General features: G+C 37.1%; 1 protein-coding gene across 1 annotated transcript; it reads right to left on the bottom strand.

The window, feature by feature from the left end:
• On the bottom strand, window positions 1-23,675 carry CDC7 (cell division cycle 7). Its single transcript, XM_065889225.1, has 11 exons — window positions 23,567-23,675; window positions 15,836-15,919; window positions 13,912-14,047; window positions 10,518-10,611; window positions 10,291-10,433; window positions 9,123-9,375; window positions 8,410-8,505; window positions 7,473-7,651; window positions 6,531-6,613; window positions 3,859-4,008; window positions 1-395 (listed from the first exon to the last, which is right to left on the bottom strand). Exons 1-11 carry the CDS (start codon window positions 23,673-23,675, stop codon window positions 1-3), a joined length of 1,722 nt encoding a protein of 573 aa, XP_065745297.1.
• Between the last annotated feature and the right edge of the window lie 2,921 nt (window positions 23,676-26,596).

The raw sequence follows: 26,596 nt of genomic DNA, 5'->3' as shown, positions 1-26,596 counted from the left end.
TCATAAGCCCATATCTTTGAAAAATGGATGCAACAAAGCTTCTTCTGCTGTTATTCTTGAAGCCGGATTTAGATCTAGGAGTTTATCAAGCAGGTCGTAAGCTGCATCAGGTACCTCATCCCAGCCTTCTAGATTGGTAGGAGACTCATCAAGATTACCCCCACAGCCATTACTGTCCCCTTTACACAATGAATTCCCTGAGTGCTGTGCTTTAGGTGTTTGTATGAGGTGAGCACCTTTATGGTCCATCTTCTCTGAAAAAGTTGGGTCTTGAGAAGTGAGCTCTTGTATATCACTTGTTAGTTTAGGAGTGTTAGAATTTACACCTCTGAGCTTCTCACAGAGTTTTCTCAAGTCTTGTGCTGGAACTTCTTTGCTACACAATATTGATTTGCCTAAAAGAGAAAAAATATACATATTTTATATTATTTGAATATATCAGAAGTCTCTCCCATGAGAAACATGCAAGTCCAACTGCATGCTTTTTGGATATATTTACACTGAATATGAGATAGAACATCACGTGCTATATTTAAGTTGTGTTTTACCTTACATAGCTGAAGGTCAAATCATAAAGTGAAAGATAGTAAGTAGAAAGCAGTGACTTAATAAGGACTCACTTGACTCTGTCAAAGTCTCCAGCTTCATTATATTCTACTGTAATCTTTAATCAGCAGCAGCTCCCATTCCCTCTCCCCCTTCCAAGCTTCTACATGCCTCTAACTACATGGTTCCTGTCTTTGATTAGGATGCCCTGCACCTCCCCCCCAACTCCGTGCCCAGAATATTCCCACTTAGGGCACCACTCAGTTCAAGCATTACCTCTAAGATGCCTGACACTCACAGAGTTGATCATTCTAAGCTTCTGTTATATCCTGTGAAGGTTTCTATTATTACTTTTGCTATTCTGTATTGTAACTGATAAAATATATGTCTGTCTCACCTGCTAGACTATGAGCTCTCTGAAGATAGGGACTATCTTATTTATCTTTGAACCCCCAAAACCTAGACATCCATACTAGGTACATACTAGGTTCTCAATTAATGCCTGTTGGACTAGACAAAAAGGTATTATTCTGCTTCTCACGTCTTTGTTCAAATATCACATCATTATTACAGATGCAGTCCTTAACCAACCTATTCAAAATAGCTAAGCCTTCTTCACTCCCTTTACCCTTTTATTTTTCACAATACCACCCATCTCTCTGACAGTATGTAGTTGTTTATTTTTTCTCCCCCATTAGAATTTAAGCTCTATGAGAAGAGACTCAATAATAGTCTACCTAACCTAGTACACATACGGTCTCAATAAATGTTTTTAAATCAGTTAATAAACCAACCAGATCTTCGTTTTAAAAAATATGTCTTCGAAACAATTCCCCAACAAAATTATTAGACACGGGCAAAAATAAGCTAGGCACACAAATAGGCAATAGTCTGTTACTTTTGCCGTATTTCCTTATTAAATAGAAATGGCTCTAAACAATGAGTTTGCACAGCACTTACATTCCTTTCTGGGGCATGTGGATTGTTAACAAAACAATCTATCTCTGGATGTGGATTGTTAACAAAACAATCTATCTCTGGATGATAAAAAGTTACTTTTACATACACCATACACTCATCTCTGCTGGACAGGTGGACTAAGGTGGTGGGAAAAAAGGTGGTGGGGGGAAGCAGTGAGGGGACAAAGGAAATAAACTACCCAAAACTAAGTTTGTGGGGGTATAGTGTGTTAATCCTGTTTTACTTTTAAATCTATTTCATTATTCCTCTTCTCTCTAAAAAATTATAGCCAGAGGAGAATAGCTCAAGGTTTTTCTTCTGAATTTATTTAATTTAACGAGTACTTAATGACAGTCTACAATGGGGCCAGGTCTAGGGGTTGAGGACAGAGGGGAAGGTTACACACAACACAAGAGAAGTAGAGAAGTGCTCCTACTGTTCTGGTAAGTCTCTTTGGGTCATAAAGGGGAACAAGGTCATCGCTGTTGAAGTTCTGAATCCTTTTGTATTCAGCCCAAAGTTATAGTAAGATTTGACTGCAATACAGCTGACCCTTGAACATCGAGGGAGTCAGGAGGGCTGACCCCACGCAGTCAAAAATCTACATATAAATTCATAGTCTGTCCTCCGTATCTGCAGTTCTGATCTGTGAATTCAACCAACTGTGGGTCGTGCAGTACTGTAGTACTTACTGAAAAATAGCTGCAAATAAGTGGATCCAAGCAGTTCAAACCCATGTTTTTCAAGGGCCAGCTGTAACTACAGAAGTCATACTAATGAAACTAAGACAAGTGCTATATAGCATTTTTTAAAATATGAGAGCAAGCATTACAATGATAAATCTCTAAAAGCCCTTGCCTGTTATGCTATCATGATGCTTGCCCTACGATGTTTTTTTGTTAGATGTTGCACTTGCATTTTTGGTCATCATTTACTATTACAAATGGGGGAGATTTGAGCTCTTCAACAAAATGTTTAGGGTGTGATATATTTCATGTTCATAAACTTCTTATTAAGTTATTCAATAGCAGATGATAGTTTTCCCCATCAGTTGAAAATAAACATTCTCATGTAAGAATACAATTTGCAAGGCTTTGCTTCATGGTTCCATTTCCCATGTGTATATGTAATATCTCACCCTATCACCCTCAGATAAAATTTTCTTATTATAGTTTCAAGAAAGGTGCAAGTCGTAGACTGACTGTGTTGCAGAACCACAACCGCCACTAAGCCTTCCTGGTGGATCAGACCACGGCACTGGTGCCCAAGTGAGGGACAATCATTTTTGCAGTAGTTCTTACTCAGAAATAGTTCTTGGTCAAAATCACTTGTTTTTTCAAACTAACAAGTCTCAACGCTTTCTAGGTATCATACTTTTCTGAATCATATTTTCCAGGAATAGGTGGGATGAGACAGGCATATGTATTTCTTGAAGTTCCTCAGACAATTCTGATATGCACCCCTGATTAAGACCCACTGATTCTGGGGCTGGGCAACAGGCAGCCCAGCTACTTTTGAGGTGGGCTGACTGAAATTTTGTCCCAAAGGAGTGTTCCATATTTTGGGGCAGCATGCTGACTCAATTACACCCACCCACTTTGGAAAGTATTAACTATAATTGTGCATGGAGAATAAATACAAGGTGGCCATTTGAGTTCAAGTTGTTGGCAAGAGCAAGGCTGAGATAATTCTCAAGTGCCCTATGAGGTACACTGCACATCCCAGACTTGAAGTACAAGAACTTGTGTAGCTAAGATGACTTCCCACATCCAATAAATGCTTATAATATTACTCCATCAGTAAAGGTATTCTGTTCATTTCGCTTCTCCACTACTCTAACCCTAAGGAACCTGACAACAACATACATCCTATTATGTCCCCTACTGCAGTCCTTACTACACTGTATTATAATTAACTATTTACTTGTTAATACAGACTAAGAGTATTTAAGGCAGGCCCAAGAGCACCTGATGCTTAATAAATACACAATAAACAAATTAAAACATATTATGAAAAATATTTATGCAATAAAGTCAAACCATAACTACAGGGAGTTAAGATTTTATTCCTTATTCTTTTGTTTAAGATTATAAAGTTGAACTCTAAATACTGGAAAAGTGTAGTACTCTGCACTTGATAAGATAAACTGATTACATGTAGAGAAGAGAAGTGATAAATTATTTTCTTACACAATGCAATTGATTTTCAAGCAACTGAGAAACTTTGTATCTAACACCAGAGAACATTATGAATATGTTTATTTGTAAAGAGAATTTCATAATAATTTATTAAGTGATTTGTAGGAGATAAATCAAAGGTATTTGTTTTGTTCTATAATATAAAACTGCTTACCAAAAGTTTTAGCAGCCTGGATAGTTTCCCTGGATCCACGAATTGTCATAATTTGAGCCAAAGCGGTTAAATCATCACTTGCTTTATAAAATGGATATCGTCCACTAAGCAAAGAAAGGAATATGACACCTGCAGACCACATGTCAATTGCTGTAACAGAAAACAAACTTTAATTTTACTCCTACATCAGTAGTTCTCAACCTTTACTGTATATTCAAATCCTCTTAAGAGCCTTAAAAAAATTTTGATGCCCCAGCCAATCCCCTCAGAGGTTCTGATTTAATTGGTCTGGAGTAGGGCTCAGGCATCAGTTTTTTTTTAAAGTTCCTCAGGTGCTTTTAATGATTTCAGGGTTAAGAATCCCTGGTTTAACATCCTTAATGCAAAATACAATATTTTCTTTCTTGAGTAACATGAAAGCTGCTAAGTTTAAAAGGATATCTCATCACTAAGTAAATGCACATTTTATAACATCAAAATAAATCCAAAGTAGCTACGTAGGAAAAAATCTGGATGTACCCCAAGAGTTACACACCATAGTAATGAAAGTGTTTCACTTTAGTGAAAAGCATTAAACGTTAGAAGCTCATCTTCAGCAAGATGTTAACCCTAACTTTTGCTGTAGAAACTATCAATCTCTAGAATTCTGGCAGTTATGATTAAGACCAGCTCAGCCTCATGAGAATAAACTCATTTTAAAAAAAAATGTTTAGGGGGACTTCCCTGGCTGTCCAGTGGTTAAGACTCTGCACATCTACTGCAGGGGACATGGGATTGATCCCTGGTCGGGGAACTAAGATCCCACATGCCTAAGATCCCACATGCCGTGTGGCCAAAAGAAAAATGTTTAGGGACATCTTCTCTCCTAATGGCTGAACTCCCAGTATCATCAAGTTATTGGCTCTACTCCCTTGGCCACTGCATCATCTGCCTTTCTTGGTTCCCTTTGTACCTCTACCTGCTCCTTCAATGTTTCCTGTAAGCCTTAAGGGCTGAGGTTACCCAGAGTTCCAACTTCTACCCTATATACTCTCCCTTATTGGCCCATACACTTCACAGCTTCAGCTACCTTTTATATAGTAATGATGACAGTCAACTGTACTTCCAGTCCAGACTTCCCTGTGCTTCACTTACTTTTATTCTGTTGGACATCTCTATCTGGATGTTCCACATATATCTCAAACCAATTATGCCCCCAATCATCTTTATCTTTCCCTGTACACCAGTTACCTCTTTATTCTCCCCTTGGTTACTGGTACCCATTCAAATCTCCCAATCTAGGAGTATGAAAAACATCTTGGATGCCTTTTCCCCACCACTTCATACCCAAATCCCGCATCCAATTATCCATCAAGCTCTGCCTTTCCAATTCTTTGCTCTTCTTTTCAAAGATTTTTTTGATGTGGACCATTTTTAAAGTTTTTATTGAATTTGTTACACTATTGCTTCTGTTCTATGTTCTGTTTTTTTGGCCATGAGGCATGCGGGATCCTAGCTCCCTGACCAGGGATCGAACCTGCACACCCTGCACTGGAAGGTGAAGTCTTAACCACTGGACCGCCAGGGAAGTCCCCAATTCTTCACTTTTCTGTTCATTTGTATTATTACTGCCCTCGTTCAGGTTTTCATCATCTCTCACCTGGACCTGGTCCTCTCTGCACACCTGCCAGAATGACCCCTCTAGAATACAATTATTACCATCCCTTTCCCTTGAATAACTTTCCAAAACCTACAGGGTACAGTCCAAGCCATATAACTGTGATCCGAGACCGTCTACCTTTTTCCAGGTTTATTTCTCACCACTCCTTGACTTTCATCATACATTCTAGCAACACTAAACTTTTATTGATTCCTGTATGACCATGCTATTTCTTGAGTTCCTCTGCTCATGCAAACCCCTCACTCCAATTTACATTCTCTTTTCAGACGTTCTATCTTCCATGAACTTCCTTCCATAATCCCTTCAGATAAGGTTAGATACCCCTAAAATACTCTGTATAAAGTTTTATAACCATACTTAACAGGTTATTTTATATTTGCGAGTATGTCCTGACCAGAATGTAAGCAGAGTTTCATTCATTTTTTATATCATTAGCAAGCACAGAATAAACACAGAACAAATGAATACATTTCTGTAAGGCCCATAATCCAAGTGAACAGCAGGGTTCATCTATTCAATAAGATGTTCCATGACAACTCTTTCAGGCTATAGACTTTTTTCTTTTTCAGAAATCTCTTTAATGCTATTATATTGTTTTCACAATAATAAAAAATTTTAATCAAACACCCAATCATATATGTATCACAGAAGAATTTTCAGGTATTAGACAAACATAAAATGTTGCAAGTCTTAAGTTAGCAAATACTACTAAACACAATTTTTTCCCCCACAAAGGTGATGTTAAAATTATTCCTGGTGAAATTGTCTTGTAAACAGATAAGCAAAATGCAATCTATCGGGTAAAAAAAAAAAAAAAAGGAAACACTAGGATTAGGAGCTTTCATAAATAGCACTATCTCAAAAATGGGAATGCCACACTGCTAGAACCACTTACATAACTTAGTTAAAAGCAGCAGAGCTCAAATTTAATCATAAGTAGACAAAAATCATAAAATAAAATACACCCACGGCAACCAATTTAACTGGGTTCTGTATTTCTAGTGCAACATACCTGTAGTTTGGTTGGGGCACTTTGTCAAGACCTCTGGTGCTCTGAATCCTGGTGTACCTGCCCTAGGTGCAACCTGCTGCCGCCTTATGATGATGAAATAAGATTTTTCTAGTTATGTAAAGTTTAATTATTTAAGACCAAAAAATAACATTTATCAATTTAGTTCACAGTAAATTCTACCTTGATATCTATATAAATAAAAGTTATTACAAAGCAAATGATAATCCAGTGTGATGAAAATCCTGGATTTTGTTTCTATAGGTCTCTCCCCCGACACCAGTTCCCAGGCCTTATTCCAGAAGGGTTGTAAGGTAACTTCCAGGCATAGAAAGAGGTAGTATAGAAAGAGTAGTAACTTCCAGGCATAGAAAGAGGTAGTATAAGAACATAACAGAAAAATAGAATACAATGGGAACTCTGAGGTATAAAAATTTATTTCTGTTTGGAGTGATTAATTTCTGAGATACCTGTTCACTTATATACTTGAGTTAATCAGGAAAGGCTCATGAAAGCTTATAAAAGTCTTGAAGGGAAGAAAAAATTTATGTGGCAAAGAGTTGGAGGTGGGAGTGAGAGAAGAGTTCTAGTGTTTGGTTCAGGTTATTCTACACAGGCAAGAAAAAAGAAAGAAAACAAGATTAAATCAGCAAGTAAAACATGCAATTCTGAAGTTTCATAAGAGCTATCCCTACCCCTACCAAAATTATTTGCATGTAAAAGTAAATGTGTTTTCCAAAGAGCATTTGCATGTGAAGGGAACAAATATGACAATACTTGTCATTTGCTCTTCAAGGTACCAATCAGCATTAGTGCCTATGCAGTTCACAGAACTGCATTTTTCCCTTTCACTCACTCAAATCAACTGTCCACCAAAATCAATGCAATTTCTCATCTTGTCTGGCAGCATGCTGGTGATTTTACAGCACCATCAAAACACATTACCTTGAAAGGCAAATACTGCAAACTTTATCTGTTGCATAACAGTCACAGGTCAGGCTAGCTGGGCAAGAACTGGCAGTTTTCCTCATCACACTACTATTCATAACTTTTGTAGAAATAGCCTTCTTTTTTGTTGCTAATTTTCTAGATAGTAAATCCACAGTCTTTGACTGCTTCATAAGCTGTAAAAGAAAAGTCATATTCTCTATTTTCATGGCATTTAACATGATGCCTTTGAGATGCTAGTAGAGCAAAAAGCAATAGGGGAAGCATAACTTTCAAAACTGCTGAATGTGCTGTTGGATTGTAAATAAACACTCGTCTATCAAAATATTTAAGGTCTTTTTAGGTTACTATGTTGAATAAACATATTAAAAATTTACTAACCGTTCCTAGTTTGGTGAATATTTGAATTACACTTTATTAGAACTTTTCCTGAAATGTTACAAAACAATTACATTCTAGTGTCTAACTCCATTTCAGAACTGTAAACTGCACAATTACATTGGCTAAAATCAGTTTTAATTTGTTCCTCATGCTATCTAGCTGCTACAGGATATCATAAGTCAATTTAAAACCACTTAACATTGGTGATAATTTTGTAAATTTTACAAACATCTTTACGCTATCAACTGTGTGTCAGAAATGTGTTAGCTGTTGGGAGCTCACGTTCCAGCCAATGAGAGAAAAGGCCTTAACGTCCTAAATGTTCCTTTAGAGAAAGAGCAACAATAGTCAGCTAATCAAAAATGACAAAAAATTCCAAAAGAAAAGTTCAGAACTGGAGAAAATGAAAGCATTGACTAGATGCTCAAAGCAGTAATACCTTCTGCTAAAGCAAAACTCTTAAAAACTTACTAATAATAAAAGCTAGCCATTCCCCAAATTCTCTCCAGTGTACGACTGACTGATGATTGCACTATTAAGCTACATTACTTACTTTCACTGCAGGGCTCTCATGTGAAATGGAGCTGTGTATATTGAAATTTCTTTCTCCAAAAACAGAGCGCTGGACAGAAAGGCCTACAGATCCCTCCTACAATACCAACAAAAACAAGGAAAATAAGGATTATATCTGTAACACTTTCTGCCAGCTGTACTCTGCCATAGTTTTGAAAGAGTTAAGTGACATAAAACAAAAACAGCTGCATCCAAGTCATTCTCAGGCACCAAAACACTTCTGTGAAAGGAGAAAACAGTCTAGACAGAACTCTTAACCCCCATACAATGTTATCATAGTCCACAAATATATATAACTAAAAAATTCTAAAACCACCTGCATGGATGTTACATTTTGCTGTGCAGCTAAAATGGAGATAGACACTTCAGAATTTTTCCCCTATAACTAATGCTTTCTTTTAAAAAGGGTAATTAATATGAACTTTATAACATGCAGGGAAAATTACTTTCCGTTTTTGTTATACAATGCAATTATAATGACAAAGACATTATAAATCTACCAAGCAAAATTTTCAGTTTTGAAATCATAAAACAATCCATTGTAAATCTTAGTGAAATCTAATCAATTTAATATATAACACGTGTAAACAACATTGTTTTTTTGTTGCGTTATCCTAGAATTATAACTCCCCATGTTGAATGGAGTACATTTCTAAAACCATATTAGTACTTAAGAAATAAAAGAGGTAGAACCTTTCCATCTTTTCCTTGTTTAATCTGAATCTGTGCACTTGTGTAGGGCCTTTTAACAGCAGTTTTTGTGGTAGGCTGCTGATCCAGCTCCTTAGGTGCTGCTGGGCTGCTCAATGAAATTTTGTTTCCGGTGATTACATAGGATTTATTTTGTGAACAGCTTTCCTGCTGAGCTTCAGACTGGACAAATTTGAGCAGCTCTATTTTCGTATCGTGGGTTCCTTGGGCCAAACCAAAGTCTACCAAGGCATACCTATGAAACAAAAATAAGCACTTTTACTTCTCTGTAACAAAGCTTAGTTAATATAATATGCTCAAACCATATTCACACAGAAACTGTATTCTTTGGGGGATAAATTAAGGATTTATAACATTCTTGAAAAAAGAAAAGTAAGTTTTACAGACAAGGTAAGGATTTAATAGCTAACTACTGAAAATTAAGGCAAGATGTATCCCACACAAGAAAACATCTTTTCTCCCCTTCTTCCTATGGCTTGTGCAGACAAGGCAACAAGGAATGCAGGATGTAAACACAATCCTTTGTCCTCTGATGGTGGCAGAGATGGCACCATAGCAGATAATTTTTAATTAAACAAGTTTAAAAGAAAAATAAATTAAAATCATGGTTTAAAAATCTGATTAATTAAAGAAAAAATTAAAAGTCAGGAATACAAAAGCCCAAGAAAAGAAGTTATGGTTCTATTATCCTTATTATACTCAATATGAGCCATTATATAAACAGCAGTTTTTAAGTTTTCAGCTTACAATGCCTCTATGTATATAATCAGCATAAAAAATAGTCAAAAACCAAAACTTTAGTGTTGAAACATGAAATTGGCTATCATGTGGTCCAATCCCCTCATTTACTAGAAAAGAAAAATGAAGCCCAGAGATAAATGTATAAGGTTAAACAAACAAAAAACTAGACCGTTTCTAAGTCTCTTTTAGCTATTTCCACTGAGCCATGGTACACCTCATGACGTACACTGTTTTACTAATACAATTTTTTTTTCTCCTTGAGTGTATTTCCCTTCCTCAACCACAGTGAAAATCTGAAACAGAAAAAGATGTGTGTGGCTGTTACAGGATGCTCTGCATCTAAGAGATGGACCCCACAGCACAGATTCAGTCAAGTATTAAGTATTTGCTGGTAACTTTCCATACTTACTTTCTCAAGCGCCTATTATATAAAAAATTGCTGGGCTTAACATCACGGTGAACAATACCAAACTGATGAATGCGTTTCAAAGCTTTGAACAGATTAAACATATATTCCCGTACTTCTTGAAAAGAAAGAGAATTCAAAATGTCCTAAAATAAAGTTATGAATAAGGTTATAAGATTGTTTTAATGAAATATTTAGCTAATAAAAATTCAAGAAATATTAAAACCTACCAAAAAGGACTCATGTTCCAGATATGGCATAGCAATAACCACATGATCATTTTTCCTAAAGCAGTATTTAACTCCCATGACATTGTCTTGCCCCCTAGTGGAAAAATGCACAACGAACTTGAGAAGAAAGGTCAAATGAACTGAAACTTTATGCAGTTTTTTAAAAAATGCAGTTTTAGCAATTCATAAATAATGCCAGAAAACTAACTTAAAACCACCACCATACAGGAGAGATTACTCATTTAACTGACTTATGCAAGATAAAGGTTTTTTTTTTTTAAACAAACAGTATCAGTTATGAGGTTATAATTCAAAGTGAGATAATTATAATTTTAATTGAGGAGGTGACAGAATGGGAAGGAAAAGATGAATAATAAAAATGAATTAACAAGACTTAGTAGCAGATAAGATGGTAACAGTAATAAATAAATCAAGTAAAAATTAATAATAGCTAATATTTATTGAACATTCACTACATGCCAAGCTCTGATCTAAGCACTTCACACCTATCAACAAATTCACTTAATTTTCACAACAACCCTATAAGGATGGTGCCATTATTTCCTACCCCCCCCTTTTTTTTAACATATAAGGAAACTGAGGGACAGACAGGTTAAGGAACTTACCCCAGGTAACTCAACTAGTAGGTCATGGATCCAGAATCTGAATCCATGCAGTGTGCTCCAGACCTAGACTCTTAACCACTATACTATACTACCTCAGAGAAAGGTGAGGAAAATAGGGTAAACTGGATTTTCAGAGTTTTGAGACTGAGAAACTAAAACAACATGGATACCAACAAAATATGTAGAGAAAACAGGAAAAGAAGCATCAAAAACCAAAACCTCATCATTCTGATAGAGATATCTAGATACAAGACTATATTTTAAGCGAGAAGTCAAGTGTAAGTCAGTGACAATATTATAGATAAATGATACCTAAAGCTGTGAAATTATTAGAGAAGAGAAAACTGAGCCTTGGAAAAGTCTCATGTTGGAGGGCAAAATAAGGAAGGAGCAGAAAGCCCAGATAGGGACATCCGCAAGTGAGGAGTTTTCAAGGAAGGGGTGATCAACAAGGAGGTCAATTAGAATAAGGACTGAGGGAAGGCTTTCAGTCTGGCAAAGAGGAATTAACTGGCAAAAAGAAATTAACTAATTTTCAGAAAGCAGTTTAAGTGGAAAGGAAGAGGCCAAACAGGATTTAAGGAGGGAAAATAGTATACAATGGAAACAGAACATAAAGATAATTTTCCTGAAATATCTGTCAAAGAATAAAAACCAGTGTGGGAGCTAGAAAGGAAGCAAGATCAGGTAGACTTTTTTTAGCATGCACATTTTTGAACAACAAGGAAAGAAAAAGTGGTAGAGGGGGTTATTTAAAGTGTGGAAAAAGGAATAATCTTATTCAGGGGACTAGAAGGTATTATGTAATCATGCCTTACAGAAGCCATCTTATCCTCTTGTCTTCTGTAATAAACAGAGGGGTAAAACAAATTAATAGGCGTGTTTATTCATTCAATAGATATTTAGTGGGCACTGTTACTTGAGACACTATGTTAGACATTAAGGATGAGGAGGTAAATTAAAATTAACGTGATTTCTGCCCTCATGGACTTTCCTAAATAGTGGGCAATATGGATAATAAACCAGGTAACAAATAATGACAAATTATGGTAAGGGTTTTGAAAGATATCAAAAGGTGCTGTGACAATAAAAAATAGAATCTAATTCAGAGAAGACCTCTTTGAAGTGGTACCATTCTTGCTCAGAGCAGAAGGATGAGCAGTTAGCATGCAAGGACTGGGAGGGGTCTTCCTGGATAGGGAAGAAGTATGGGTAGTGGCCCTGAAGTGAGAAAGCTCTTGACACAAATTTGAGAAGCTAAAGAAAATAGAGCACAGTGAAGGAGGTGGAAAGACTGGCATGGGATAAAGTTGGATTTTTTTTTCAAAGAACATTGGGAAACCACTGAAGAACTGTTAAGTAGCGGAAGTAATAGTATCCAATTTATATTACATACATACATATTTTTATATTTTAAGGATCACTCTGGCTGTTTTGTGACTATGGGATCAGCAGGGGAAGAGAAGAAGCAGGCTACTATAGTAATCTAGACTTGGACTGAGATAGCAGTTGAGAAGACAAAGATATGGATGAGATTTTAGATATATTTTGGAGGCAGAATTGCCAGGACATGGTGATGGAGTGGACTAGGAGAGAAATGGAGAAATTGAGTGTGATTACTAGGTTTCTGCCTTGAGTAACTAGGTAGACTGTGGTACCATTTGCTGAGATGGATAGATGAAGGCAGATTGTTGCCATAGGTAATTTTTGGGGCAGATGAAGGTGAATTAAAATTTAGTTTTTTGCATATTAGGTTTGAGATGTTTATTAGGTACCCAAATGGAAATATCAAATCGTCAGGTGGATACATACAAATCTGCAGTTAAGAGGTCTGAGGTTAGATATACACTTATGGGAATCATTACTATATATTTAAAGCCATGTGGAATACATGACACCACCTAAAGAAGTCTAGAGAAAGAAAGTCCAGGATCAAGCACTGAGGAACTCCAACATTTAGGGGTCAGGTGGAAGAGGAAGAACTGGCAAAGGATACTGAAAATGAAAGGCCAAATAAAGCAGGAAGAAATCAAGGAGTATATGGTAGTACAGAAGTCAAAAGACAATGGTTCAAATCAATTATGTTAAACACTGCCAGGAGTTCATGTGAACAGAAAAAGGAACCGGCAAAACAAAGTCATGGTTGCCCCTAAAGTAGTTTCCATTTAGCATAGAGGAGAGCAGCCTCACTGTGTGTGTGTGGCAAAAGGTGGGTGTGGAAGTGAAAACAGTCTGTGCAGGTAATTTTTGAGAAGTCTGGCCATGAAGGGAAGCAAAGAAATAATGGAGTAGCTGGAAGGGGGACGGCAGTACAGGGAGGATAAGAGATACTACATCACGTCTCTATGTTGACAGGAATGACCTAGCAGAGAGAAACCAAACAGAAAGACATGCCAGAGGATTCTGTTGTTCAAAATAAAATATGAGATGAGGCTCTCAATATCTGGGGAGATGTGAAATATAAGTTCCCCACATTTAAAAAAATATCTACACCATGGAAGCCAAGGTTTATGATTTGGCAGAAAGATTAGAAAAAGAAGTGGTAAGAGAACAGGAAGTCAAGCTGAGCCTCAGGAGAAATCCACTTTAAAAATTAATATAAACTTAACTAGCCATTCCAAGATTAGTGGAAAAGTGCTAGCAAACTGCAAACACCTGACTGAAGAATATGTTTAATCCACAATCTCACCATCCCTATTAGATATCTACTTAAAAATCTTAAAAAATATATACAGCAGTTCAATTAAAAATATCTTTAAATTGCCTACCCAGCCACTGTTAGGCACTGAAGCTCAGCTGCAATTCTTACAGGATGACTTGTTGGAATTAAGTGTTTCAGAGCAATTTTCTCTTCAGGTCCTACTTTTAACTGTGTTGTGGCCAAATACACAGAGCTGAAAGTGCCTGTAAAACAATTTATTAGATTTTTCAATATTTGGTTTTTAAAAATGTTTATGAGACAATGCTAAAATAATTCTTAAAAACTGTTTGGAACCCATAAAATTATCATAATCTGTCATCAATATTTTAATGACACTGAATACAAAAAGCAAACACCTTTGTAAATACAACTTATTTTCAATTTTTAATACATTCTTAACTGTCCTCACATCTTTAGGGGGTATATTAATTCAGCAAAGCTATACAGTGAATCTGTTTAACTGAGTTAGCATAAAATATTTCCATGGTATGACCCAATCTACCAAGTATCTTTCTACAATATTATCATTGGAAATTACTTTCTTAAGACTTGGATTCAGTTCCGTTAGAAGTAAAAATGATAACAGTCTTAGGGGGCAAAAAAACCATTTTTTATTTTAAAAAGTTTTTTTAAACTTTTAAATTCACCATGAAACTAAGGAGAAAAAAATATAAGATTTGGTGGTCAGTTAAATCTGAGAAATACTGAGTTAAAGCAAATTGATAGATTATTTCTAGAACTTTAATGTACTGAAGTACATCATAAATAACCAAAAGGGAGCTATACATGCTATAGTTTTCAAACTTATTAGCCTTAAAACACACTCCACTCCTCCCCCTCTCCAGGAATAGTTTGCTATTTGTTATGAGGACATCAGTTTTCCAGAATAAAGTTTTTGAACACTAAGTCAGTGTTCAAAAAAAGGTAAGAAAAAAAATATAAAGATTTGCTTCTTACATCCCGAATCATCTCATCTTCTAATCTCTCTGCCCTCGCTGACTCAGCCTTTTCTCATCTCACACTTTCCATTGTGAAAAGCAAGCAATGAATAAATGGAAGTTTTGTTGTTTTTTTTTTTACTGTTAAGCTTTTATTTACTATTTCTCAGTATAGTCACTAAAAAGTTCTATTATCTTTTATCTTCTCAATCCCTTCACATCTGTCTGCCAGATTCACCCTTCATTCAATCAATATGATTGCCAGTCTCTCAGTGGTATTTACGTAAATACTGACTATCCTATAAATATTGTACCACTTTATTTTCAACATTTTGCCATGAAAAATTGCCATTGTTCAACATACAATTCTACCTAAACGCAATGGAGAAAGAGAAAAAAGATTCAGCTTTCCATGATCAAATCCCCCCACTTAAATCTTAAACTTTTTATTTTTAATAATTATCTTTAATAATATATTATTAATATAGCAATACTTTTAAAAAAGCAAGCATCTTCCTTTTTATTTAATTAATTTTTGGCTGTGTTGGGTCTTCGTTTCTGTGCGAGGGCTTTCTCTAGTTGTGGCGAGCGGGGGCCACTCTTCATCGCAGTGCGCAGGCCTCTCACTGTCATGGCCTCTCCTGTTGCGGAGCACAGGCTCCAGACGCGCAGGCTCAGTAGTTGCGGCTCACGGGCCTAGTTGCTCTGCGGCATGTGGGATCTTCCCAGACCAGGGCTCGAACCTGTGTCCCTTGCATTGGCAGGCAGATTCTCAACCACTGCACCACCAGGGAAGCCCCCAGCAATACTTTAAATAGTATAAAATTATAAAGGTTAAAATAGGACTGTTCATTTTACTGTAAATATTTATTTATTCTTAGATTCTTTCCAAGGAAAAAAGAAAAGCTGATAATTAGTAATATAACCATGGTCTTAGTATTTTTAAAAGGGGTATTTTTCCAATAAGAAATAATAATGAAAATCAAGATTATATAAAGGAAAACAGGAGGAAAAAAAAGCTTATAAAGATAATGAAGTATATCCCCAGATTACCTTCTCCAATTTTGTCCTTAATCTTAAACACATTACCAAGCTGTGGTACAGCTTCATAAAGCTTCTGAATATCTTTCTTAACACCTATCGAGGAAAAAAGAATTTAGGTACAATTAATTACTTAGGTTGAAAAATCTCAATAAAATAATTTCTAAAACATAAGTAATTACATTACAAATAAAAGTATCTATAATAAACTTTAAACTCATGATAAGACTAAAACCCCATCAAGTTGCTCTAACTCACACACCTCCTGAACAGACAAAACTGCAAAGTAACTGAATCACTCACACCCAATTGCTGCTACTCTGAAATTACATACTAACATATAGATACATTGTCACTGCATAGAGTACAACACAATGAAGAGGCTAAATTTAAAAAATAACTAAACAATTTGTGCTGCAATCACTAGATGGCATGACAAGGACACAATGCAATCTTCTTGAAAACTGTTTCTTTCCCCCAAAGATACAAAATCTTACAGGCTTGGAAAAGTTTTACATATTGAATATTCACAGTATACTCTAGAAAGAAGGTCTACTAAAGGTCTCAAGAATGTTAAAAAATATATTCTTTAAAAATTGTCCCAATTACCAGTAGTATCCTATATCTTGACAGCAGAAAAATCATTACTTTTAAATAAATATAAGCTCTTTACAAAAACCTACATGGTTAAAATTCAGAGAGGCAATAATACAAAATGTGATAAACTACTGGATACAAAAAAGAACTACATACTTAAGAGTCCTCAGATTTTATTACAGTATCTAGGCCAAGCATCAGCTACTTTTAAAGTTATAATAACATTCTGCATCATGCAACAGTTTTAAGGCATTTTCAAAGCACCTTCACACATATTATCTTTTCAGATCTACATAACAGCACTGTGATATTGGGAGAACAGAAATAATTATCCTGATCTTTCAGAGAAGGAATCCATATTCAGTGAAATTAAATCACTTATCCAGTTTCACAGAGGTACTGCTGGTAAGTTTATAGACTCACTCATTTAACAAACACTGTGTTTTTAAAAGTGCCCAGCAATTGGCATATTAAAAATACAAATGAACAAAGGTGGTGGAAGCCCCTGTTCTCTAGGAGCTTAGCCTAGTGGAAGAGACAGATGTTAAAAGCTCACTTTTAATACAAGATTTTAACTGTAATATTAGAGGAATGCACATATTACTAGGTAGAAGGGGGGAGGGGAATGAACACTCCTGAAGGTGCCAGGTGGCTTCAGGTGACTGTTAACCTGTGTTTTGAAGCATTCACCAAGTAGAGAAAGTGCAAGAAGGCATTTTAGGAAGGAACTACTATGTATGCAAAGACATGGAAAAGGAAAAAGGCATGGGTTATTGTGGAGTGAGGGGAGAGTAGGAGAGATAATAAAATTCAATGTGGCTGAGGAAGGAAAGGCAGAGGATGCAAAGGAAGGCCATGTAAAGTTTTTAAGCAGGAAGATGACAAGTGGAGGATAAATCTGAGGTGAAGAATACTAAGAATACTAAGAGGTGGAGATTAAATAAGAGGCCAAGAAGACCTAATCCAGTAGCCTTTCCACTACATCACCCCATCTAAGGTAATGGGAAGAACTTACTTAAATTACCCTCACCTTCCCATCTACCTTGCAGATGAACTGGAGAAGCTTCATGGATTTCAATATAACAGGCAATATAACAGTAATCCTGTGAACCAGTTTTGGAGATGACAGGCCTAAATCAAAATGCTGGCTCCACTATTACCCAGCAGGTATGACCTTTCTAGAGCACACAGCTTATCCTCTGTGAGCCTTAATTTCCCCATCTATAGAAAAGGGGGCATAACAGTACCCATGCCACTGAAATACTGTGAGGATTAAATGAAATAATATACACAACACAAGAGCAGCTACTAACACAATGCCCGACACATTGTAAATATTAAATTATACTGGTGATTCTTATTGCTGTGGTTACTATTATTAACATTATTTCTTTAGGGCTTTTGCTCTTACTATTCCCTCTGCTTGAAATCCTCTTCCCTTATAACTTCGTATGGCTGGCTCAATTGTCACAGTTTCCACTGACATCGCTAGTTAAATCAGCGCTCCTCCCATTATCCACATTACCCTGTTTATTGTCTTTGGAGTTCTTATTCACTATAAAATTATCCTGTTTATTTATTTGTTTGCTGTCTGCCTCCTCCCACTAGAATATAAGCTCCACCAGTACAGGCTCCCTGTCTGTATAATTCACCACAACGCACTCGGCTCTTAGAAAACTGCCTGGCATGTTTGTTGAATGAATGAATTCTTACTATCATCATGGTTGTTCAGAGACAGCTGTAGGAAAAAAAAAAAAAAAAAAGCAAAAGTTTACAAGTTACAAGAGAGTGAAGCCAAAGACAAAAGCAATCACTTCACCATCAGCTACCACACTACCTCTCTCTCGAAAACAAAACCAAGGCCTGGGGGAAAAGCTGGCTTTCTAGCAGTAATAGTTGCCACAGTCAATTACAATCATTCCTAATGAGTGTCAAGTCCAACCAGCTTCAAATTCCAGTGTCATAGGAAAGGTATCATGAAAAGGCACTACAATGATATATTCAATTTGTTATTACATTTCTTTGATTCTAAGACACAATTTTAACGACTCTGAAATTGGGATGCAACTTACAACTGTTGCTGGCCAGCATCAAAACTTATACAACAGGTGTCAATGACCTGAAGAAAATTCAAGAAATCACAGAGGAGCATTCACATTTAATCCTTAAGAGCCAAAATGGCTGTAGGGAGGAATAGTAGAGGTGGTGAAGTAGAAATCAAATGTAGGCCAGCTCCACATAACTGGGTTGTTCTTAAGAACTCATTAACAATGGCTTTTTAAAAAAATGAATTCTTCAAAGAAATTCTGCATCACTAATGTTTGAGAACAGGGACTTCCCTGGTGGTGCAGTGGTTAAGAATCTGCCTGCCAATGCAGGGGACATGGGTTTGAGCCCTGGTCCGGGAAGATCCCACATGCCGTGGAGCAGCTAAGCCTGTGATCCACAACTACTAAGCCTCGCTCTAGAGCCCGTGAGCCACAACTACTGAGCCCACATGCTGCAACTACCGAAGCCCACGCGTCTACAGCCTGTGCTCTGCAACAAGAGAAGCCACCGCCGTGAGAAGCCTGCACACTGCAATGAAGACCCAGTGCAGCCAAAAAAACAAAAACTAATGTATGAGAACAACATTGTGAGGGGAAAAAAATAGGATATTAACAAGTCTGAGTATAAAAAGTGATTCAGAAGGGACAGATCTGAAATGTTTATTTTCCATTTCATGTATGTCCCAGAGATATACAATTATTTGTCTAATTACATCTAAAAGAACTCTTCCAATAACTATAAAAAAGAATTCTAGGTGTTAAGGAAAGCACTGTCACAGTATAACTGGCAGTATTTCTGAGCAGTACATAAAATAATGGTGTATCTTACAATTTATGGTGTTTAGGTATGACAAAATATTTTAAGAACCATTTGTGGTCTCTTTATTACTAAATGTATTGAAGTGTTTGTGTGCATGCTTTGTTGTATATACATGATTAATTACACCAAAAGCTTTGTAGTAGGATGATATAGTTTCATGTGGCTATTTAAATTAAAATTAAATAAAATTAAAAATCAACTTCCTCAGTCACATTAGCCATATGTGACAACATACAAACATTTCTGTTAGTGCATAAAGTTCTAACGGACAGTGCTGATACAGAAAAAAGCCTGGAATCTAAAGAGTCTGGATTCATTCAACTCCTATAATTAAACGACATTACTGTTCAGGTTTTTAACCCTTAAAACAAAGGAACTGGATTAGATGAACTTTACCTTCCAACTACAATACTCTATGCTTTTCCTACGAGTTCCACATTTTGGAACTTCCCTTTGCATAAACATGAGCTGGCAGTTAGTAGTAGAGGTGCTGGTTAACTGTTAGAAATAAGCAGGAAGAAAATATAAGTAGTAAGAAAATACTGTAATGCAAGGCCATGTGAATGACTATGCAAGCTCAATGTGCTTCCACACCACCACTCACTTACTATGCACTTACATATCTCTACAAAACTCAAACTATGTTTATATTAAGGTTTCCTGTCACTGCAGAACAACTTTGATGTTTCTGAACAACAGAAAAATTTCCTGACAACCAAAGTGAATGAAAAATCCCCAGATTATGAATTGGGAGATGAGAGTAGACAGTGAAAGAGAGTACTCATATCAAAAGCTAGAAAACACTACTAAAGGCAGAGACCAATGAATATATACTTTGAGGACTAGGGAAAGACCCCGAAAAAAGTCCACAAACTAAAATATTATTTAGGTCTTCATTAAATATTATGAAGGTCTACACTTCTGTTTTGAAATTTTAAGTGAATTTTTTTTCTGCTACATAATATATCCAAGTTGGGTACAGCAACAGCATCCTTAACTATACTCCCTGCTTTTACCCTCATCTTGTTCCACATAAAAGCCAAAGAACTACCTCCTTTCCTCACCCCTCTCTTCGACTTCACTCCCATCACTCTCCCACTTCCACTCACATGACCTCCTAGCTATTTCTAAATGCTAGGCACACTCCCAGCTTAGGGCCTTCGTACTTGCTGATTCCTCTGTCTGGAATGCTCTTCCCCAGATACACGCACAGCTCACTCCTCCACCTTCAAGTCCTAGTTCAAATGTTACCACACTGAAGCCTTCTCCAACCAATTACACTTACTAAAATCACAATCTCCTCTCCCAATACCTCCTATCTCCCCTTCCCCTCTACATTTTCTTCACAGCACTAATCACTTTTGAACATACTATTTATTCATTTTCTATCTCTATCCACTAGATTGAGGGCACTGATTTTTGTCTGTTTTACGAACGGATTTATTCCTAGCACCTAGCACCTAGAAAGGTGCCTGCACATAACAGACACAGACATTTAAGAAATATTCATCATACAAATGAAATGTTTTCAATTACTTAGCATGGAGTAAAATTGACCTCCAGGAATATATGTCATGCTTATTCTGGGGCTTCATGTATTGCCTAAAATAATGCTTCCTATAACTAGGGAGATCATATAATTTAGCCCAAACTGGGAGAGTCTTCAGAGTGAAAGGGGGCACTAATAATTACACTGTGACAACAGGTATAAACTGGATCTGTCTCAGGCAAACCAGGACGTTACCTATAACCCACTTTAGAATCGTAGGCTAAGAGCATCCATATAACACAATGAAAGCAAGCCTTCCAGTACAGTTCAACAGTATGGAGGAGACATTCAGTATATATACAGTTTATACTTCATTCTTTCACTGGAAAGATCTTTATCACTTACTAAACTTGGCATATGGTAGATACATAAAAAAAAATAAAGCCTGCTGAAAGAATGAAAGAATAAACATTTGAGCTAATACTTTGCCAGGTACTTTGTTCACCAGCATTTTTCTTAATAGGAAAAAATGGAAAACAATCTAAAGGTTCAATAAGAAAAGGCAATTAAATAAATTATATGATACCATGCAGTGGAACATTAGGCAGTCCAAGTGCAGAGTATTTAATTACATTAAGAAATGTTCAAGATATATATTGCTAAGTTAAAAATGGAGATCAGAAATAAGTTGGCTGTGATCCTAATTCAGTTTTTAAAAAAATGTATCTCTGTATGCACAGGAAGACCAAAGAAATATAACAAAATGTCAACAGTAGCAATACCTGTACAGTGGGATATTTTCTTACTTTGACTTTCTGTATTTTCTTCAATAAGCATGTATAATTTTTATCAGAAAAATAGTTATAAAAAGCTGACAAATATCCCAAAACAAAGGGTCATACTATGCAGGCATTGTACTAAAAATTTTACTTTATATCCTTTGGATGAATGATATCTAATCATTCAACCTAATATTTTCAGGTACCTACTATGTGCTCAAGACTGTTAGGCTCTGGGAATACAAAGATATATAAAAAATTCCACCATTCAAAAGTTATTACATCAAAGGAGAGTAAATCATATTAGATCATGAGACAGTTATGTGCCTGGACTTCATCAGCTTTACTCCTTATTCAAGTCATGTTTCTGATATAATCTTAGCTTTTATTAAGGGTCAAATAAAAAAGAACCATATGAATAAAATTTCAGCATGTTTTATAAATTATCAAAGGTACTGTTTATAATGCTCAATGTTCTGTTACATATAAAAGCCACCAAACTTTGGAAATTTGGAATAAAATTCACATCACTCTTCATTTCCTAGCAGGTTTTCAGAAGAGTGTTAGAATAGTAATTTTTACCCGAACGTATGCTACAGCCAAGTCAGATTCATTCATTCATACACTCTGCCTAATGCACAATGTACATCAGGAGCTATACAAGATACTGCCTTCAAGGACCTTATAGTATAACTGAAGAGACAGAATGAATACACAGAGTGCTAAACAATACAAGAATAATAATAATATAATGACTGTTATTGTATTATGTGTCTGATGACATAGGGAAAGGTGAACCATGAAAAATAGGTAATTGCAAGAAAAATGGAAGGCAAGAGGGAAAGCATCCATGAAACTGGATGAAAGTGGCATTTTAAGATTATTCTAGTGGCAGTGTACAAAATGAACTGGAGGATGAAAAAAGAAGTGAAAGCAGGCAGTTTAAGTAAGAAACTTCGTTGTAATTCAGGAGCAAAGTGTAAGGGAATGAATTAATGTGGTGAAAGTGGGAATGGGAAGAGGCAACACTATACATACTAAAAAGAAGTAAGATAAAATTGGGTGACTGGATGAGGGGAGCAAATACAAAGCACAAGTTAAAGATAACTCTAAAGTTTTAAGCATAGAAACTTTAACTGGAATAATAGTGGCTTTCATCAAATAGGGACATCAGGAATGGTACTCATTTTAACATCAAAGATGAGTTTACCCTTAGTCAGAAAGCAAAAGTATGGGATGTCATATTTTTCTAGGGTCGAGTTAAAGTCTATTTTGTAGTGTATAAGTATATATCATGGACGAAAGGTCAAAATTAATATTTTTGAAAAAGCACTAAATATGCTTAAGACAAAGAGAAAATAACATTTAGCTACATTTTAAGAAAAGAGAAAAAAAACAACAGTCAATTGGAACTCCTATTTAACCAATATTTATTAAATGCCTGCTATGTCCCAGGCACACTGCAGGAATGAAGGTGCGTGTTACAGTTTACAAGATTAGGCATTGTTTGACCCTCTCCTTCTCATTTCAAGGTCTGGGTAAGGGTGAAGCAACACTTCATGATGTACACTGAGATATAGTCCTTCATTACTGCTACAAACATTTCATTTACTTTTGTCAACTAATTCTGCCTTTGAATATGTAAGTTAAAGTCCCTCCAATGCCGATTTCTAAATTCAAGCTTAATGCAATATGGTGATCAGAAATAAGAACACAGGTCTAGAAGAGAAATTCTAGTTTGGGTATCAACAAACTTTGTGTTCTTAGACAACGACTAATATTAGACTGTAGCAACTTCATCTGTAAAATGACATGGTTGGACTACAATCCTCCTTCTAAAATGCAATCCAATCCTAAATCTAGATCTTATGAAGCTTCACTGATTCATAAAATGCTCCTATATAAACATACAACTCACTTTAAGATTCAGGACGTGTTTTTTGTTGTTTGTTTTTAAATAATCGAAATTACAGAATTGTTGCCTGTACATCTTTGGCAATGAACACATACCTGGTAGTTTAAAATTCTGCTCATGTTTTAATGAGCCATCCGCCAGAAACCGGCCACGAGGAGAAAAAGCCGTTGGCTCCTGCATCTGAATCCCTAAAGAAGCCTCCATCGCAAAGCGACTGCGGCGCAAAACGCCAGCTAAGGGGTCATGTCCACAGGGGGAGCAAAGCAGCTGTGAAACTCGGCATACTGGAGAAGATGAGAAGTTTAAATCACTCAGTGAACTAAGCACTAAAAAATGCTACTGTCCCCAAAGGGGCAAACAATTAAAAACGCACCGTATGTCCAAATCCCCAAAGGAAGGAAAACTGTGAGCCATTTCTAAGGATTCCATGGGCTCCACTTTCACCTCCCAGAAACACCGGCAGGGGGCCGAAGGGAAATGTGCCTAACAGAGGAGTCTCCCCGGCAGCCGCCGTCAGGGGCAAGGGCGGCGGTGGGAACTGCAGAGGCAGCGAACGCGGGGGGAGAGGCCTTAGTGGGGAGAGCGGTTCGACCTGAGGAAGAGGGCTGGAGGAGGAGATCGTTTGATTGCTGAAAGGGAGCGCCAGGAGGCTTGTCCAAGGCCCCATGCAAGTTGGTGGAGAACTGATACGACACGGCTCACGAGCGCCGGGCGGAGGAAGAGAAGGGGTAATGAATGGGATCCCTCGGCGAGCGCGGATTGCGAGCTCCGCGGGGAAGGACCTTCTTCCCTCAGACTCCAGACCGAACGGGATGCTTAGTGCGCAGGCGCACGACTTTCCCGCCGCAGGTCAGGGGGATCCGAAGTGGGGGTGGGGTGTAGAGGGGTAACTGCGCTGCTAAAAGACCGAAGTCACGATCCAGAATTCGTTTCTAATCCCTCACAATCCCGCGCCAGGGAGCAAACCGTCGGAAACTCACGGTTTAAAGGAATACGATTTCTCTGGCTCCCCAAAGGCCTACGTCGCCGCCTCCGAGAGCGCCCACCTAGCGAGTCTGCCAAACGCGCCTGCGCAACACTTCTCGCGTTGCTGCTTCCAATTGCTCATGCGCACTGTAAATCCCTGTGCGCCGCGTTATCTGCTGCTGGGCGCTTGCGCAAGCGGGTTGGGTTTCTTCCGCAAGGCTGTGGCTGGCTGAAATAACGGTTACAGATATAAAGTCCGGGCATAATCATTTACTAAAAAATAGAGTGAAACGTAAGGTTAAGGATCTAACAGTATTTTCAGGAAAGAGGATAATTCAGAGACATAAAAGTCTCAGGTACTGGAGTCGTAACATATCCCGACTTACAGAGACATTGGGCACGCTGAATAAAAGACATTCATTTTCTTGACTCCCAGCTTCATTTGTTTTTGTTGAGTGCCCTACTTCTCCGTTAAAAGCAAGCAAACAGAGAAAGGCAAGTAGTAATTGTTTATGGCTGTATTCGAAGAAATGAGCCCAGTGACATTCACTCAGTCGGTCAGTCAGTATATATTTGAGCCCTTGGCTCTGAGGCTGGTTTCTAGAGGCTGGAGTTACAGCGGGGAACACATGATAGAAAAAACCGCCATCCCTTTATGAAGCTAAATTCCAGTGAGGCAGTGGCAATAAACAAACAAATGAGCAACATTCTTTTTAGATATTGATTAGGGCTCCAAAGAAGGAAAAATAGTGGAAGGATGTGATGGTGACTAAGAAGGACTCACCATGACAGGAGCCAAATGGGAAAGAGACTAATTGGCAAAGGGCAGAGTGAGTGCAGAGGTAGAAATGAGCTTGGTAAGTTAGAGGGGGGAAATTTCACAGAACATCAACACCAGACAAGGCTACTCTGTGACCATGATTGATCAAGACAAAAAAAAAAAAAAAAAAGATCACTGTAATCATGCCTGGATATAGACTAAACATAAACATTGTCCAAGCCACAAAAATGAGCAAACATTTCCTTATCCTGGATAATATGACTGAACTGCTGCTCCTGTACTAATTATTCAGTCATTCTAGATAGTACTAATTAAAATACACAATTATAGAAATAGTACTAATTAAAATACACAATTATAGAATTACTCCTGCCTTCCTACAGCTTCCAATCCAGAGCAAAATCCCTCTTCCTTGAACCCTTCCCTAAATCACATAACACAAACCCAAGTTGCTAACACCCTCTTACTGAGATGTCACATGGTTCTCCATGGTTTGCATTCTCTCAGAAGCAAGTAATAAACCTAACTCGTTCAATTACAGTTGTGTTCCTAGCGGTCTTTTGCTGGAGGGCATTGACAGTAATCAAGTCCAAGATGCCTGTTAGATATCTAAGTGATAATGTCAAGTAAACAGATGAATATACTGGTCTGGAATGGATTCTGGGCTGGAGACATAAACTTGGTAGCTATGAGTTTATACATGAAACTTAAAACTTTGGGACTAAATGAGATTATCTAATCAAAGACTGTAGATAGAGAACTGGGCTAGGGGAATCTCCAACATTTCAAAGTTGGGCAGAGGAGGAAGATGGACCAGCAAGAGAATGAGAAGGAATAACCTGTGAGGTAAGAAGGTGATGTCATAGTAATCAAGAGGAGAATGTTTTACAATTGAACAGGAGTGGTCAACGATAGTAAATGCTACATGGAAGTCAAATATCAAGGACAGAAGTGACAACGGATTTGGCAACATGGCAATCATTAGTCTCTGGCAAGAGTAGTTTCAGAGGTATAGTGAGATAGAAAGACTGAAGTGTATGAAGAACAAAAGGTGTACAAGTAGGACAAGTCTTAAGGTTTTGTTTCTTTGGTTGGTTGGTTTCTGGGTTTGTTTGTTTTCTTTTTGTTGTTTTTGTTTTTTTGGAGGGCGAAGATCAGAGAAATAGGATGGTGGCTATAGTTCGTCAAATAGAGCAAGGGAAGTTTTTTGTTGTTGATGTTGTGTTGGCAGATAAATGCTTGTATTTTTGTGGGAATGATGTAATGCAGAAAGAAATATTTGATGCTAGATAAAAAGGGAATACCTACAGGAATGAAATTATAGAGGAGGATGAAGGAATGGATCCAAAGCATAAGGAGGGGGGATGCACCTTTGAAA

The sequence above is a fragment of the Phocoena phocoena genome, chromosome 1, assembly GCF_963924675.1.
Source record: "Phocoena phocoena chromosome 1, mPhoPho1.1, whole genome shotgun sequence".
NCBI classification, from domain to species: domain Eukaryota; kingdom Metazoa; phylum Chordata; class Mammalia; order Artiodactyla; family Phocoenidae; genus Phocoena; species Phocoena phocoena.
Note: the sequence above shows the minus strand (reverse complement) of the source record. Positions and strands in the feature narration are given on the sequence as shown.

Excerpts from the sequence above, each read along its gene's own strand:
- CDC7 (XM_065889225.1), bottom strand. The coding sequence starts at position 23,675 with ATGGAGGCTTCTTTAGGGATTCAGATGCAGGAGCCAACGGCTTTTTCT. Across the intron at positions 15,920-23,566 it reads GCAGAATTTTAAACTACCAG|GTGTTAAGAAAGATATTCAG; the intron begins GTATGTGTTCAT and ends TTTCCTCGATAG. Across the intron at positions 7,652-8,409 it reads ATGAGAGCCCTGCAGTGAAA|CTTATGAAGCAGTCAAAGAC; the intron begins GTAAGTAATGTA and ends TTTCTTTTACAG.